The following is an 18,428-nucleotide window of genomic DNA, read 5'->3' on the forward strand; positions in this document are numbered from 1 at the left end:
ATAATCATCTTTTTGCAGTAATTTTGATATATGGCAAATGATTTAACTACCAGTAGGGATATAAAGTTCCTATAAAAGACATTTATTTATATGAAAAAGCAAGTAATTTAAATGTATGTAGTAAATAAGAACACAGGTGATGTACACATATGGCAAAAATTGTGAAGCATATGGTGAGAAAGATTGATTTTGTGAAACACTGGCTGGGATGAAAGATTAGAGTTCCTTGGAATCTTGAAACCAGCAGATGAAAGGCAGGAGTTATTTGACCAGTCGACCTTTTAAGGTCAGCTTCTCCTTCCAAGGTGACCCCTGGCCTGGGCTCTTAAGGGGCTGGTTGTGGGTCCCTTTAGAGCATGGTATGCCTGCCAGGTGAATTCTGGAAAGACAGATTCCCTTCCAGTATCAACCACACAGCTCTCAAGGTTTTGTTTTGTTTTGGTGATGGTTTACAATAACTTTGAAATGTCCCCATCCGAAAGGATAAGGAGAAAAACTGGATTTTTGTTCCAAGTCAAGAGACTGTGTCTGGAGAGAATGCAGTCTAGAAGATGATTAGAATTAGAAGTGCAAATTGGCTTGCCCGGCATGAGATAGACATGCTCCCTGGGGTGGACACCAAGCCATGGTGTGGGAATGGAATGCTGTGGCTCTTTTGGTTGGAGCCTGATGGCCCCTCTGCTGGGGTTTGAAGCAAATTGGGGTTGGGACCCCTCTTCTAGGCTGGGAGCAACTGAACTTGAAGGGGCTTTTTCATGGGACCAGTCTCTGGTGACTTTGTTTGCCTGCCAGTCTTGCTGCTGATACTGGGAAGTACTTAAACTCCACAGGGCCGTGTCCTTATTAAAAAGAGTACTGCTAAGGCAGAGTGAGTTTGCAGCTTCTGGTTAAGCCCTCAGTGTGATTCTCATACTAGGCTGTTGCTGTATGGTTGGGGTCTGGGCTTGGTTAATCCTTGCAGCACCCAACACCTGGATGGCAGGGGATACTGTGCACTGACTGGTGCTATTACCGAACCAAACTTGGGTCTGCTTGTCTTTGTGCAGTAAAGCCAATCTATTATACTGGGTTATGGTGAAAGAAAGCAAGCATTTATTGCAGGGCACCAAGCAAGGAGAGCATGCTTAAAAGTCAACTCCCTGGTGGCTTTCAGGGAAGGGCTTTTAAATTCTAAAGGCAGTGTGCAGGATACGTGGTCAGCTTGTGTTCAGTTCTCAGCTTGATTGGCATCAAGGTAAAGTCTCAAACATCATCAGCCTTCTGGTTTCAGCCTCTCTAGGGTCTATGTGCTTGCAGTCAGCAGTTTTCATTTGATGGGAGTTGGCTTCCTATAAAAACAATTTAGGAATATATGTCATGCCTTTATCTGTATTTTTCAGAGGACTAGGAGTTGGGTGCTTCTGCTCTGTGGTGCATTTACAGTCTAAACTGTTACCAGTTTCCCCACTCAACAGCTATTCTGTGTTGCTACATCCTCATATTTCCTAATCATTAACAGTTGAGCTAGCTAACTTTTTGAGACTCGAGGGAGGTCTGAAAGACTAAACAAAAGCCCTTTTCTTCAGAGCACAGAGACATGGGTTTGTATACAGTTTCAATGCCTGGTACCAGATCTTCCTGCCTAACAGCCCAGACTTAGCACATGGACGTAGGATACTGGTTTCTAGTGACCATCAGGCAGGCCTGGTCACAGTTACTATAACCTGGCCAGAAAGATCCTAGACCTGCTGGCCTTCAGCCATTTTCCTCAGCAGCAGCATCCACCACTCAGTAACCTAGAATGATGGTTGTCTTGTCATGAATGGACATCCTCTTTGGCCCTTTTATGTCCTCCTCAGTTGATATAATCTCCTCTCTTAGAGCTGTGTGGTTAAAGGTTTTTGTTTGTTTGTTTTTTGCTTTTTTGTTTTTGCTTTTTAGGGCCTCACCCATGACATATGGAGGTTCCCAGGCTAAGGGTCGAATCAGAGCTACACCTGCCAGCCACAGCCACAGCCATGCAGGATCCGAGCCACATCTGTGACCTACACCACAGCTCATGGTAACACCAGATCCTTAACCCACTGAGCGAGGCCGGGGATCAAACCTGCGACCTCATGGATGCTACTTGAATTTGTTTCCACTGCACTGCAATGGGAACTCCTTAAAGAGTTTCTGAGTCATGTTGCTCACCCCTGTCTTCTACCCTCATTTCTTAAGGAGGCTTCAAATCCCTAAAAAAACAAAAAACAAAAAACAAAAAACAAAAACTACTTAAAAAAAGGGGAAAGTAAAAACAAGCAATGTACAACAAGGTTGCTGATTAAAAAATAAAAATGTTCTTGTTTCAAAAGCCCACTGTTGCAAATCATGCCATCTGTGTCACGTAACAAACTTTTCTTCCCACCAGGAAACATCTGTACGGACTGTTTCATTACAACTCCACAATGCTTCGATTTGAATCGCTTCCAGATCCCACAGATACCTGGGAAATTATAGAGACCATAGGCAAAGGCACCTATGGCAAGGTCTATAAGGTAACTAACAAGAGAGATGGGAGCCTGGCTGCAGTAAAAATTCTAGATCCAATCAGTGTAAGTACCACTTATAAACTATAACCACAATATGGTGTTGCATGCACATTGAGCTTTCAACTTCTTTCTTGGTGCTATGGATAATGAAACCTGGCATGAAATCTCAAAATGAGCTGTGACTCTTCAGCCCACCTGAATGAAGGGACTCTGCTTGGGGTTAAAATCCCCCTTGATTTTTTCTTTTGTCCACTTTACTGTTTTGGTTTTGACCTCTGGGCTCTTCAAAAATTATTCTCTTAGAAAGAGTGGCATATTGGGCTTGTACAGAGGCTGGTCTCTCTGTAAGTTACCAAGTGGCCTGGACTTGTGGTGTTCAGGCATCCTAGCCTAGCATCCTTGCGCCGAACGCTGAAGTTAGAATGCTGTGCACTGTTTGCACGGTGAGGTTATAAGTATCCTATCCTGGTTGGGTCTCTTTGAGGTACTTCTCCTTAACTGCTTTGAAAATTCACATATTTTTAAATTTTCAATGAAAGATTTATTGGAGTTCCCATTGTGGTGCAATGAAATTAATCCGACTAGGAACCATGAGGTTGTGGGTTCGATCCCTGGCCTCGCTCAGTGGGTTAAGGATCCAGCGTTGCCGTGAGCTGTGCTGTAGGCTGGCAGCTGTAGCTCTGATTAGACCCCTAGCCTGGGGACCTCCATATGCCGGTGAGTACAACCCTAAAAAGAAAAAAAAAAAAAAAAAAGAGAGAGAGAGAGAGACTAAATATGCTTTATTAAGTGTTTACTTAATCATGATTTCATTCCTCATACATAATACTGAATCCAGCATGCATTCTTTTTTTTTTTTTAATCTTATTTAGGATATGGATGAAGAGATTGAGGCAGAATACAACATTTTGCAGTTTCTTCCAAATCATCCCAACGTTGTAAAATTCTATGGGATGTTTTACAAAGCAGATCACTGTGTGGGAGGACAGCTGTGGCTGGTCCTGGAGGTAAGAGGCCCCCGTTGGGTAACTGTGGATTCAAACAGAGAGCCAGGAGGAAGCAGATGTGTTGTTGCCTAAATAGTGTAACACACATATTTGGGGAGTTGGTTCCTCCTGCATGTTGCAGGTACCTTACAAGATGTGGTGTCCTTTTCCACATTCTTACAGGTAGGCTGTGGGCTAAGAAGGTTCGCTTTTCTCTGCTTTTAAAGTTTAGCCATCTTTTTCTAATAGAATGAATGCAGGCATATAGTTGGGAAAGATTATTTTCTATCCTAAGCTGAGAACATTTCACAGAAAACATGTTCCTAGGGAGTTCCCGCCATGGCTCAGTGGTTAACGAATCTGACTCAGAACCATGAGGTTGTGGGTTTGATCCCTGACCTCACTCAGTGGGTTGAGGATCCGGCATTGCCATGAGCTGTGGTGTTTAGGTTGCAGACGTGGCTTGGATCCCGCGTTGCTGTGGCTCTGGTGTAGGCCTGCAGCTACAGCTCCAATTAGACCCCTAGCCTGGGAACCTTCATATGCCATGGGTGCGGCCCTAGAAAAGCCAAAAAAAAGCCAAACAAACAAACAAACAAACAAAGAAAAACAAACAAAAAAAAAAAACCAAAAAGAATAAAGAAAACATGTTCCAATTGATTGCAACTCATTTTCCAAAATTGTTACGCTGAGGTTCACTTGGTCGCCAAACTTGAATCAGTCCATTTATGTTCATTAATCCTCGTCTTATTTTGGATTCCCCGAAAACAGATTCTGAGAACTGTGTATGGCACGTTCATTGGTGAGTTCTTGCAGGGGCTAGACCTGGAAGGAAGTGAGGAAGATGGGACTGGGCAAGGGAGACACCGAACAGCAGTATGGTTGCAACAAAGGTCTCAGCTCATCCTCAGAGAGATGAAGCTCTTGCAGGGTTGTCTTGGATTGTATCTCTGCATCAGCCAATCACTGGCTCCCATCCTGGAAGAGGGTGTGGCCTTGGGGGAGGCAGTTCCCTTTAGCTGGGCACCATTCCTGGTGAGAGGTGCTGTTGGGAGCAGGGAGCAGCTAACATTCCTGGCAGCATCTGCTCTGAAGAGAGAATTTGAAGGGAGTAGCACTATATTCACTATGGTCTTGCCAGTTTTTCTCCCTTGTTAATGGAAATGAATGCGTGTAACTGGATGCAGAAGTGTTCCCGTTGTGGCGCAGTGGTTAACAAATCCGACTGGGAACCATGGGGTTGTGGGTTCAATCCCTAGCCTTGCTCAGTGGGTTAAGGATCCAGTGTTGCCGTGACCTGTGGTGTAGGTTGCAGACGCAGCTTGGATCCTGCGTTGCTGTGGCTCTGGCGTAGGCCGGTGGCTACAGCCCCGATTCGACCCCTGGCCTGAGAACCTCCATATGCCACGGGAGCGCCCCAAGAAATGGCAAAAAGACAAAAAAAAAAAAGGGTTCATCCCCACAAGTACAGTTTCTCCATGTGACTAAAATGGCCAAGACAAAATGACAACATATAAAATGAGTCTATTAGGACAGGTCTATTGTATTGTCTTGTGTTTGCTGGGCCCACGCGATCTCTTCTGGACTTTGCCCCCCTGAACCAGCCTTCATGCCTTAGGTCACAGTTGTGATCCATGAGCGCAGAGACTATGTGAAAGCTTTAAGGGAAAAGCAACAAAGGAGAGGCCAGCCCTCCATTCACTGTCTGGGGTGTCTTGTGGAAACCTTCTGCCTGGCTCTGGGAGGGCCTGGGAATGGGACGATATATACTGGTTGCCATAGCAACCATGTATGGTGAATTCATTTGTTATATTCAAATGGGATAATCTTCAGGGAAACTGTTTTGAATATTTCTGTCGCATCAGTTGCCTTCATCAGAATAAAAGGATGTAAGGGGTTTTGGCTTTCAGAAATCACTTTTGTCTGTTTAGTTGGATGATTAAGTCATATAACACATTCTCATAGCATCATCTTTTGGATTTTATTGTCCCCCCAAGAGTATTACAGATTTTACCTTGCCAATGAAACTCTAGAATAACATTAATTTTTTAAATGCTGATTTTCATGAGACATGGAAAGTATCGTTTCTAGGGTCTCTGCTTATATTCTTATTAAGCTCTGTGATCTTTGTATTTTAAACCTCATTAGAAGAGTTCCAATTGTGGCGCAGTGAAAACGAATCTGACTAGGATCCATGAGGTTGTGGGTTCAATCCTTGGCCTCACTCAGTGGGTTAAGGATCTGGCATTGGCATGAGCTGTGGGGTAGACCGCAGACGCAGCTTGGACCTTGCGTTGCTGTTGCTGTGGCTGTGGTATAGGCCTGCGACTATAGCTCTGATTGGATCCCTAGCCTGGGAACCTCCTTATGCTGCTACTGTGGCCCTAAAAAGCAAAAAAACCCAAAAAACAAAAAACAAAAAACCTCATTATAATTTAATAATGTAAGTGCAGTGGCCAAGAGGTCTTAGTTTCTTTTTATTTTATCCCTGACTCAAAAAGACTCTGCATTCAGACAGAAAATTGGAACTTCCAGGCATTTCCCAGAGCCTAAAAATGGACTTTACCTCCCTTCATGTAGCCAGGAGGGCAGGTGTGCTGCTCAGATCTGCCACCAGCTGGAGAATAAATGCTCTTCCTGATGAGGCGTGATGAAACGTCAGCCCCAGAAAGGGCCACACATGGCATTGAAAGATGAGAAGGAGCCGAGAACAATGAACTGAGCCTTGCGCACATGCTCCCCTTCGGACTGTCTCTTGGTTTCTCAGGATGATTACATGCAGATAATGAGGCTGCTCTGGCACGCTGAATTATTCATACCTCAGTAATCCAATATGCTAATATTATTATGCCTTTTGCAGATCGTGTTGGCTCATGCCAGAGTTGGTAGTATGGGGAACCAGATGTCCTTGGCCTTAACTGTGTTGGGATAGGTCACCTATGTCAGGCTCCTGGGGGTTAGGTAGGTCCATATTGCTCCAGTATACTTACAGACACATGGATTTCCTGTCTCCTAGAGCTGGCAGGAACCCTGGCCGTCCTTTAGGTCACTCTCCTATTGTTCAGTTGAGGAACAGAGACCCAGAGAAGGTGTGACTTGCCTAACAGCCCTATGACACGTTCCACGGCAGGACTGGAGGAGAATCACACTTCAGCACTTTTCTCCCATCATGTGCAGCCACTGCTCGTGATGCTGTCTCCCAGGTTCTAAGGACACAGTCGTGGGGTCTCTGGTTGGGGTGGCAGCAGTTCCTGATTACACACACACACAGACACGGCTGGAAGATAATGGCAGTCCAAACAACACCTTGGCCATGTTGCTTGCTCTGCAACTTTTTAAAGAGCGCTTTAGGAGACTTTTGCAATAAAATTATAATCTGTTTAATATTGCTCCCCTCATCCTGTATATTGAGATTAAATTTATGTTGCCTTGCACTTTCCTTGTCGGATGTGATGAAAGGACCAGTGAGAAGCTTTTTCACAGAGCAATTCTAGAGGATAGAAAAATGTTATTAATAACCCTCTTAAATCACCACAAGTCTGAAAACAAAAGCAAATAAAAATGTCATTTTTGAAATTAATTATCAATCGTTAGCAGAAAGCAAACCAAAGCTTTCTTTCATGAGACACCTACTATATGAGAAAGATAGGGCAAGTAAACACTCATACATTATAATGTTTTGGAAATTCTGTGAATAAGTTTTTTCTAAGTTACTATTAAACTTGAAAAGGCTGTAAGTCCTATTTCTCACCTAAATGAAATTATAATGAGAAATTGGACCTTTAAGAAAAGCGCCATACTCAGAAAAAATACTTGGTATGTACTAAGACATGAAATATATTTTCTTTTTTCCTTTCGGTATAAAACTTTCAGTAGGTAAATACTATTAGTTTTAGCATGAATCACATGTTCAACGTAAAAGAAGTGGTTTACAGTATTAGTAAAAGAGGATAGAGTAGAAGAAAGACTCCTTATATTTTTAAACCAGATAAAAGAGTCATTTTTTAACCTATTTTTACTCTCAGAAATCTATGTGTAAGTTTGGTATCTAAGAAGGGGAAAAAAGATACCTCTCTTCAGTTTTTGCATTTATGTAAGGCCCTAGAAAGTCCAGTCTAGGCCCCAATATCATTGCAAATAAACACTTTAAATCATTTTCACCCACCGATATTGTGACATGAGTCAGCTTTCTCACAGTAACAAATTAGGGTCATGGCAGGACTCTGATGGCCTGGAACCTAGCTAGCGTTGGTAAGTTTTGGTTGGTCAGAGATGATTAGAAAGCCCTGAAGCACTGTACAGTGACTCTGATGGCAAGTTCTGGCAGGATTCTAGAATGAGTCACTGGGGTCGGGGGTCAGGAGGAAGGTACAGAACCCTGGGGAGTAGAGAAGGAAAAAAACTTGGAGAAGAGACTGAATGTTCATCCTATATTTGTGTGCTATATATGTGTCCAGCAAAAGCAAGAGAGTGTGAGAAAGCTAAGGCACCTGGGTGCTTCTGCCCACCCACCAGTTGACACATGTGCCCTGGAGAGAGACTGAAGTGATAGGTGGGAGTCTGGGGGCCCTCCTACCTGTCCTCATGTTTGCATCTTCCCACCCCGATTGGAACTCTAGGGTTTCAAGTGACATAGTTTTCATTATTCCAGGTGCAAGCTGACTTTACCTGTATTGATAAAATGAACACAATCAGACACAACAGAGTGGAGGAAAAGTACGTTGTTTTGGCCTTACTGAGAGGTGGTCAGTGTCCAACACTGTACCCCCTCAGGCATCTTCTAGAGTAATTTTGACAGTCTTTGACTTTTGCTTTATGCTCTCTATAGAACCTAACACCCTGGAAAGAGAAAGTCTCCTGAACAAAAGGGCACTGAAAAATACCTCTTGATTCTGCCATCTGACTAGGGGCACATCAACATGCTGGTACAGACTCTACTTGAAAGCTGGAACTTCGATTAGAATAAAGGTCTGGTGATTGTGTTGCATGGGCCAATCTTTAATAACGTGGAGGCAAGTTGATGGCTTATTGAGCAAGGAACATTTTATTGCTTGAAATTATGACCATCTTAGCAAATGCACATACTGTGATTGAATCAATATTCAACGGCGTTTTGGAAAATAGATGTGGAATGTAAATGATTTTTCTATTTTTCTTGGTTTGGAGCAAAATGCTCATTACATTCTAGATGCATCCAGCTGCCACACTTCCTGAGCGCTGAGGGCGTAGGGAGGAATGCAGGATTGAAGACACACCTCTGTGTTTGAGGCTGGTGGCTGGTAGAGGGGGCGGGAATGAAAGCCGCAGGTGCCAAACTGCAGGGTGGGTGGAGTAGGAGGCTTGGTGGCCTTTTTACAACTCCAAGGGGATGGTTTCATTTTATGCATTTATATATATTTCCTTGTCATGCTTTTAAAATATCCATTTCACTGAATATTTACTCTGATTAGGCCATTGTCATTGTGTACCTGCTTGCCTTTTTTATAGCTAAGTACCCTCCATCCTTTCTCTATAACCCACGGGTGGCCCTTTAAAACCTTTCTGGTGGGTTTGTCAGCTTCACAGAGCTGCTTTCTCTAAAGGGGCCCTGAACAGTTTAATTATATGTTTCTGTGAACCATAAGAAGTCAGACAGCTCTTAAACTCTGATATTAGTGAACAAAAGGCACCAACTGAGGCTGATCCTTTTTTTGTTCTTGTATCTACAGCTGGTTTTTGTTGTTGTTGTTGTTTTGTCTTTTTGTTTTTTTAGGGCCAAACCTGTGGCATATGGAGGTTCCCAGGCTAGGGGTCCAGTCGGAGCTATAGCCGCCGGCCTACGCCACAGCCACAGCAACACAGGATCCGAGCCATGTCTGCAACCTACACCGCAGTTCACGGCAGCGCTGGATCCTTAACCCCCTGAGCGAGGCCAGGGATCGAAACCGTATCCTAATGGGTGCTAGTTGGGTTTGCTAACCGCTGAGCTATGACAGGAATTCCTACAGCTGAGTTTTGATTCTGCTGACAAAATGGCTGCCCTTAATCCCTTCATGGGTTCTAGAGCTGTGAAGAAAGTCTGTAGGTTGGCTACCTATATAAAATGCCACTGAACAGGCCCCTGTCACAGAGGTGGGCAAATTTAAAGTAGGGCTGGAGAGAGACGACAGTGAGGCTTGAGGGGAAAATTCCAGGGTTGAGTTAGCTTGAATCATCACCCAGCATTTCATTTAAATTTTCTCTGGCTAGAATTTTAATAGTGCACTTGTAATTCGGTAAAGCATGTGTCTCCCCGAGATGGGAGCCAGGCTGAGGAGTGATTCAGATGAAGGTATTCCAGTGCCTTACATGTCTATTACTGCTTTGACTTTAGAGGATCAAAGAACTTTATTGGTATTCTTATTTTCACAAGATCTCTAGATTCTGTCTCTTCCTTACTTTCTCTGTCCAGTTGTTCAGAAATTCCCGTCAATTCTGTCTCATAAAAGCCTCTCCTATCTGTCCCTAACTCTTTGGATTTTTTTTGTTTTTTTTTGGTTTTTGGGTTTTGTTTGTTTGTTTGTTTGTTTTGGCTTTTTAGGGCTGACCGCACAGCACATGGAGGTTCCCAGGCTAGAGGTCGAATCGGAGCTACGGCTACTGGCCACAGCCCAGCCACAGCAATGCCAGATCCTTAACCCACTGAGTGAGGCCAAGGATCGAACCCACATCCTCATGAATCCTGGTCAAATTTATTTCCCCTGCACCACAGTGGGAACTCCCAGGACTCTGGACTTTTTGGCTCTGCTTTTCTTGATTGCTTCAGCCCTCCTAACAGGTGTCCAGATCCCCGTGTCTTCCTGTTCTGCCCACCCTCCAATCTGCTACCAAGGTCATCTTCCTAAAAATCTAAACAGACCTTCTGCCTGAAACCTGTCGGTAGCTTACCATGCCTTTCTGATGGTATATTATGGTATTATAACACAGGTATGAATGGTAATAAAGCCTGAACTCCTTGGCGGGTGCCGCTGTCATTCCCTGTTCCCCATCTCCATGCTCTAGAAGTCTGGCCCCTTGTCACAACAGTCGCAGAGTATTCAGAATTCAAAGCCATACGGACTCAGACACACAGGCAGACAGACCCCCACACCCCATTCTTTTGTGGTCTCTTCCTTTCACATGATGTTCCGTTTCCAGGGGTGCTCTTCTGCTTGTTCGCCTGCCATAAACTCCTTTGTCCTTCAAACTCATTGCATATGTTTTATTTTCTGGGAGGATTTCCCAGACTATTCCCTCTTTGCCCTAGTGCAGCAAAAGTTGCTGTTCTCTCTTTGGTGCCTCCACACTCCCTTGGGCACACCCTTACCTCCACGTGCCACACTCATTACTCGTGTGTCCATTCCTGGTGGTGAGCAGGGGCTATGTTGTATTCACGGCTGAGTCATGGGTAATAAACTGGACAGTCACTAGCTATTGGAAACACAGAGGTAAGTTTCTTTTCCATAATGAAACTCGACTTTGTTCTTAAGCGCCCAGCCTTCCTGGAAGAGACACTGATGTTAACTCATTCTGTTAAACTTAGTCCACTGGGTGACGTTGTAGGGAAGGGGCATATTCTGCAATTTATACCCCAATTTACAGTCTAGTTCAAAGCTTAGTATTCGGGTAAGGATTCAGTTGTTTAATAGTTTTCTTTTTCCCTCTTCCTCTTACCTTCTCATGACATTTGGATCTGGATACAGCAGATGCTCATGTAAAGCCATGGCAGCGAAGGCCGGTGCCTCCACTTGTGTGGTGCCCTCTAAGTCCTCCTCCTGTCTGCCTTTGATGTCACCCCAGGTCCCTGATACACCCTCTTATCTCTTTCCTTCTCATTCAGACTCCAGCCTTGTGCCTGTCCCCAAATGGAGCATACAACTCTGAGTCTCCTGTAAGTCATGAGCAGGCTCAAGGGAGCTGTTAGAACCCCAGGCTCAGTGGGCCTCACCCAACTTGACTGCCATTCCCACTCAGCCTGGATACCCTTCGATTGGTATGCGGCTCCTGTGAGGGGGTCTCCCTAAAAAGAGGTTCACAAGAGACGATGTTTCATAACCATTATCCCTTTATAAAGCCCCCCCGCCCCAAGAGGGCGCATCCTCACACTAATCTTACTCTCCCAGGCTCTCCAAGTGCCATGCCTTCGGCCCCAGCAGGGCTTTTCTTTTTGCGGAGTGAGAACTTCCCTTATGTCACATCCTACATTCTTCCATGATCATCATTTGACTCTGTGGTCAGTTCTCCAATTTTTGTTCCTTGAAATACAGAATCTAATTTGGGGAGTCCTGAGAAAATTATTTCATGTCTGTCAAAAGCTTAGCTTTTAAGACTACTCTATGAATCATGAAAATGCATTCATTGTGCAAGAGGGTATTAGATTGAACATTGAATGGTATGTGCCCTTTCAGGGTCACATAAGACATAATTGAAATACAAAGAAAGTTGAGGCGTTCCAGTTGTGGCTCAGTGGTAACAAGCCTGACTAGTATCCATGAGGATGCGGGTTTGGTCCCTGGCCTCGCTCAGTGGGTTAAGGATCCGGTGTTGCTGTGAGCTGTGGCGTAGGTTGCAGATGCAGCTGGGATCCTGCATTGCTCTGGCTGTGGTGTAGGCCGGCAGCTATAGCTCTGATTTGACCCCTGGCTTGGAAATTTCTGTATGCTGTGGGTGTGGCCCTAAAAACAACAACAGCAACAAAATAAAAAAAGAATGTGGAATCCTTTGAAAGACATTACTCTGGTATTGAATGTTAGAGCCATGAGAATGATTGGTGTTGAGTTACAAGTTACACCCGACATTGGTAGAGAAGCAGATATATAATCCCAGACTCGGGGACCGTTATAACCTTCAGAGCATTGAATTGTTCTTGGTTCCCTCCTAAATCATTCCTGAGAGAGAGTAATTTAATCCTACTTTTAAAGATTCCTAATTCTATATTCACTTTTTGGTTGAATACTGTTGTTTATGAGCAACTTAAATGGTAAAAATACAGGCAGATTCAATTCCAGATTATCTTGATTGTTACTGTGTGTAGAAGGTATCTGCCACATCTCCAGCAAGGAACAGTGCATCCATCAAACAAAACATCTCACCATTTATTAAAACCTTGCAGATGTCCCTAATCAGCGTCTAATAGATTCCAGCGTATTATTATCTTGATAGAGTGTCTCCATTTAGGAAAAGTGCTAATCTGTGCTCCCTCAGATTTCCTTGCTTACAAAAAAAGCCAGTTGACTCTAGCAGTAGCAACCCAGGGGGCCCACCCACTGTTCACTAGTTAACTCTTTCCCAAATTGGAGATGAAATGCCGGGAGGAAACCTAGGTCTCTAAAGCAGGGTCTTAACTTTTATAAGGACCAGGATGGGTCTGAGAATCTGACAAAAGTTCTGGATTTTATCAGCAGACAAATGCAAAATACATATACAACAGGCTGCCTACAATTTCAAGGTATTTATATGCCCTGCTCAAAACACTAAAGAACCCTTGGTTTAAAACGGCATGTAGCAAACCCAAACCTGCACATTGCTTCCTGCAGTTAGTCAAAATTACCTTGCAAACCCTTAAGTTGCTGTGAAAGTATAGTATGCCTGGTTTATGTACTCTCACATCTCAGGATATTATATAACGAAGAACAAATATGAAAGGTATAATTTTATAGTGCTTTTAGTTACAGGGAAAAAAAGCACAAGGTTCCTGAGGTCCTAAAGTTGAATATGAAAAGGGTAAATGCACATGTGATGCAACTCCACCCCATACATTTAACATGCAATGGCAACTCTAAAAAGAGCTGCTGGTAGGGCTTCTGATGCCTGCAGTGCCAGCACTGGAGACAGGAAGTTTTAAAATAAAATTGGTTCCCTCCCAAGTATCCAGAGGCATTTGAGGTCTTTTCTTCAAAAATGCGTATTTGGTTTTTTAACACAAAATATTCATGTAAAATGAAAAATATCCAGTCAGTCACCGTGATTACTTGTATGCTTTCTCTTTTGAATTTGCAAATAATGACTTGTGCTTTTTTTTTTTTTTTTTTTTTTTTTTTGTCTTTTTAGGACTACACCCACAGCATATGGAGGTTCCCAGGCCATGGGTCTAATCAGAGCTACATCTGCTGGTCTAAGCCACAGCCATGGCAATGCAGGATCTGAGTCATGTCTGCAACATACACCACAGCTCATGGCAACACCAGATTCTTAACCCACTGAGGAAGGCCAGGGATTGAACCCAGTCCTCATGGATACTAGTCAGATTCCGTAATCACTGAGCCACGACAGGAACTCAGACTTGTGTTCTTATATTTCACTTGGCAATTAAAAAGAAGCAACTTTTTGGACATGCACTCTGACTCAAATCATCACCTTGAGTAAATAAACACTCACGCAGAACTAGATTTGACTGTGTCATGGAAATACAAAGTTTTGTGATTTGCAAATTTGCTGCTTGGGGTCAGTAATCTTAACATCTTTTTCTTTTCTTTTTATGTGTATTCTTGCAGTTGTGTAATGGGGGCTCAGTCACTGAACTTGTCAAGGGTCTACTCAGGTGCGGCCAGCGGTTGGACGAAGCTGTGATTTCATACATCTTATATGGGGCCCTCTTGGTAAGACCATCCATCAAACTAAGGACACGGGGGGCAGTGTGTCATTGGTTGGATCCCTATTGCATATCAATGAGGAAAATAGCCTTGCTCTATAATATGCAAGGTGTGTAATAGCAGGGAGGTGTAGCCAAATGTGGACGTTGATTTGATTTTAATAGTAGGGTATTTGTTTAAAAATAACCATGCAAACTTTCCCTTTCTCTCTTCTGCTGTTTGGTGGTGGTGGTGGGACGCCATGCAGGGCCTTCAGCATTTGCACAATAATCGAATCATCCACCGTGATGTCAAGGGGAATAACATTCTTCTGACAACAGAAGGAGGAGTTAAGCTCGTTGATTTTGGTAATGACTGCTTGTCATTTGTTTTCTCGCTGTGTACGGTTTAGCCAGAGGCAACAATTTATCGCAATCTCAGAAGACTGGGGCCTCTCTTCTACGCCATAGGCTGAGGGCCTTTCCAGTCACATGCAGGCTGGAGAGTGGGGGTGTTCACCAGATGGATCGCCCTAGGAGATGCTGTTTGTTCATCTATTTTCAGCTTTAGAAGGAATTTGATTAAAGACAGACCATAAAAGTGTTTCAAAAGAAGAATTCGATGACAAAACTTGGGTTTTCTGGTAAGGATTTCACATCTTAGGGCAGTTGTCTATAATTTACATTTTTTGTCTGTTCTTCTTTTGCATATGAAAAGAGGAAGCAGTCTGGTCTTTCAAATGGCTTTCTCTAGCCTTAGGCAGACTTATTCCCAGTGAGCAGAAGGTAAAAGAGGCCTTTGGGTCTGGAAGCTCACATCCCTTTAAATTGTGATTATTGCTGCCACATGTGAGGCTGGTTGAACGGGGAAACACTAACAGGAAATGGAAGTGTGAGAAGAAACACAGAGCGGTATCACCTAAGGCCAGAGGACTATTAAACAGCCCCTCGCAGCCCTCTTGTATTGACACCCACAAACCACGCCATTTCGTTTTCCTTTTTCAGTTTATCGAATGGTTTAATCTTCTCAATGAGTTCCACAGCAGTTAGTATTTCAACATGGTTGCTATAAATAATGAGAAAACATTCACAGAGCACTTTTTAAAATGTCCTTTATCAATGTTAGCCTTGTAGGAAAAAAGATTGATTTTGAATATGCATTGTTTTGTTGAATTCCATGTTAAAACGTATCAGCAAATCACTTGCTCAGAAGAAATCACTCAACAATAAATGGAGTTATACTAAGTATATTGGTCTATTTACTAAAAAGCAAAGAAAAATAGCAGAGGGGCCCTATGTTCAAGTCTTGAGCTCCTTTTCTATGTAAGAAGTGGTATAACTCTACGGAGTATGCTCTATGCATAACATTGGAGATATATTTTCCACACAGACCTGGAGCAGTCAGTGTGTTGTGAGGGAAAGAGCTAGAAGGATGACAGGATTAAAACTGATTTATGCACTTACCAGCTTTGTGATTTTAGCACGAGGGTAAAGGCTCTTCATCTTTCCTGTAGAAGGTTCCAGAACTTGTGGTTGCTGTGAAGGAAATTTCTAGGTATTAAAAACAACAAAGTGGAGTTCCTGTCGTGGCGCAGTGGAAACAAATCCGACTAGGAACCATGAGGTTGCAGGTTTGAACCCTAGCCTCACTCAGTGGGTTAAGGATCTAGCGTTGCCGTGAGCTGTGGTGTAGGTTGCAGACTTGGCTTGGATCTGGCATTGTTGTGGCTGTGGCGTAGGCCAGCAACAGCAGTTCCAAATTAGACCCCTAGCCTGGGAAACTCCATATGCTGCGGGTGCGGCCCTAAAAAAAAGCAACCCCCCTCTCCCCAAAAAAACCCCCCAAAACCCAGCAAGGTATAGATTTTTCTTTTTTTTAACCAAAAGTGTAGTGGAGGGTTTGGAAAAATAGGAAATTATCCATGGCCAGTAGAGTTTAACGAGCCTTCCTTGGCTTCCTAATAAAAAATAAAGAATGCATGTGGTTAGCACAATAACTACCCCTCCCCGCCAAAACAACCCAGCCTATGGGTGCTTGGCAGATCTGTGCCTGGTGTTCTTTGCTGATAAGCATACATATCCAGGTTTCTAGTTCTCAACATCAACAGCATTGGTAGCAGTCCTTGTCATTCTTTTAAGGCTGCATTAGATTTCTGCTTGATATAAAATAATACCTTATGTCTGTAAAATACTTTACAATTTATAAATCATTTTCACATTTGTTCTCTCACTTGGTATTTAAAAACAATTTTCTTCAAAAAATTACTTTATTGAAGTATAGTTGAATTACAATGTTGGGTTAGTTTCTGGTAGACAGCAAAATGATTCAGTTTTTTGTATACATATTCTTTTTCATATTCTTTTCCACTGTGGTTTATCACAGGATATTAAGTGTAGTTCCCTGTCCTATATGTAGGCCTTTGTTGTCTATCCAGTCTGTATGTAATAGTTCTCATCTGCTAATCTCAAACTCCCAATCCATCCCTTCCCCACCCGCTTCCCCTTTGGCAACTCCAAGTCTGTTCTCTGTATCTGTGGATCTGTTTCACAGATAAGTTTATTTCTGTTGTATTTTAGGTTCCATATATAAGTGATATCATATGATATTTGTCTAAGAAGAATGGTTGTATTAGGTATGATGAGTAGCATTATTTCCAGTTGGAAGATGAAAAAACTGAGGCTCAGGGTGAGGTTGTCTGCTAGAGGTCATACAATTCAGAAAAGGTATAATTGGGATGGGAGAAGGGTCTTCTGACTCCTAATCCAGTGTACCTTTCCATCCCTTGTGGCGTCAAGAAGGGAGCCTGCTAAAGACTAAGAGTTCTTTGGAATTACATTAAAATTCAGGTCCTCAACATTGAGCCCTAGATGATAATATTATTAGTTGATTTCTTTTTCCATTCGACAAATATATTTTTCTTGACAAGTTCCCAGGCCTCTAGGTAAACTAAGGCACTGAAAACCTTTTCTATCTATATTGATGCTCTATTATAGATAATACACACCAATTTTCTTCTTCCATAAAATGAAGCACCGTTTTAAGAAAGCTATCACCTGAAATATTTTGGAAATATAGTTGGAAGATATTTTGGATTGATCCTAGTTCTCGATGTTTTTTTGTGATTCCTATTTTGCAGTAGTAAGGATAGAAATATTCCTTAGGGAAAAAAAAAATCTAGTTATTTAGATAGAGTGATAAATGCTCCTACCCAGCAGATCACAAACTACAGCCTGTGAGCTGAACCTGACCTGCCTCCTGTTTGTGTACAGCCTGTGAGCTAAGAATGGTTTTTATATTTTGAAGTGTAATTTTTAAATGGTTGGGGGAAGGAAATCAAAAGAAGAATATTTTATGTCACATGAAGATTATACACATCCATACATTTTTATGGAAACACAGCCACAGTCATTTGTTTCTGTGTTGTCTCTGCTGCTTTTGCACTACAATGGCAGAGTTGAGTAGTTGTGACAGAGCTTTAGATTACAAATCCTAAAATATTTACTTTCCGAACCTTTACGAAAATATTTTGCCAGCCACTGGCCTAGAATCTTCCCCTGCTCCTTACTGAACTATGACACTCTTTTCTTGCAGGTGTCTCAGCTCAGCTCACCAGTACACGTCTACGGAGAAACACCTCTGTTGGAACCCCTTTCTGGATGGCCCCTGAGGTAAGCAATGAGCACCTCTTCTTTAATATTTGTCGAATGTCTTGGTACTGGGAGTTTTTAGGGGAAAGACATATTCTTCACAAAACTCTCAGGCAGAAGAAAATCTTTTCTCCTCATTGATCTGTGAGCGTTCTGGTTTGGTGAGTGAGGATGATACTCCCAAAAGTAATCTCCCCAAAGTGGGGTTAAGTCACAGCCAACCTAGAGGATACCTTCATGCAGTTAGAAAAAAGCACCCCCTCCAGGAGATGCAGCCCTCTCCAAGGGTCCTGGCTTTCCAAGTGTAAATTAGAAAAAGTCACCTTCCCTGGACAGATCCATCCCCAGTGACACATGGCTTGGTGAAGAGACAGATTTCAGCTCCAGCTGGCCCACAGAGCTATAGGTCCTGGTCCTGATTGTGTTTTTGTTACCAGATACATAGCAACTTCTCTTGTGTACTTTTTTGGCTCTCGAATAAAACCTGGGTCTTGGTCCTAATTTAGTTCTGGCATCATCACAGAATCCTCTGTGAGGTGATGCTTGTAGATGTTTGGGGAATCTTTGGCCTAAATACTGCGTTCCCTGAAACACAGGTAGAGCTTTGCTTGTCAGGTCAGCACTTAATTCCATAGTATTCCTGCCTGTGCGTGAGAGCAGTGATCTGGGAGTAAGCAAATGGACTCCTTTAATAAGAAAACTCAGGCTGTCATCTCC

The 18,428-nt window shown here is 43.0% G+C and overlaps 1 protein-coding gene across 19 annotated transcripts in view; it reads left to right on the forward strand.

Annotated features, from left to right (window-relative positions):
* The window catches only part of MYO3B (myosin IIIB), a 453,696-nt gene that overhangs the window by 49,983 nt on the left and 385,285 nt on the right, over positions 1 to 18,428 (forward strand). For 14 of the 19 annotated variants that reach the window (XR_014829526.1, XR_014829527.1, XR_014829528.1 and 11 more), the window contains 5 exons: positions 2,390 to 2,573; positions 3,383 to 3,517; positions 13,987 to 14,091; positions 14,333 to 14,432; positions 17,656 to 17,732. Coding sequence is in view for 15 of the 19 variants with exons in the window: in XM_084999438.1 (XP_084855564.1) it covers positions 2,390 to 2,573; positions 3,383 to 3,517; positions 13,987 to 14,091; positions 14,333 to 14,432; positions 17,656 to 17,732 (601 nt within the window). In the remaining 4 variants the exon portion in view is untranslated. The remainder of the gene's footprint in view (positions 1 to 2,389; positions 2,574 to 3,382; positions 3,518 to 13,986; positions 14,092 to 14,332; positions 14,433 to 17,655; positions 17,733 to 18,428) is intronic. The other 5 variants (XR_014829525.1, XM_084999449.1, XM_084999442.1 and 2 more) reach the window with 1 other exon arrangement.

This window comes from Sus scrofa, chromosome 15, assembly GCF_054392235.1.
Source record: "Sus scrofa isolate SSC_HxYL_T2T_F1_AM1 chromosome 15, Sscrofa_HxYL_maternal_Yorkshire_Landrace_v2.0, whole genome shotgun sequence".
In the NCBI taxonomy this organism is placed as follows: domain Eukaryota; kingdom Metazoa; phylum Chordata; class Mammalia; order Artiodactyla; family Suidae; genus Sus; species Sus scrofa.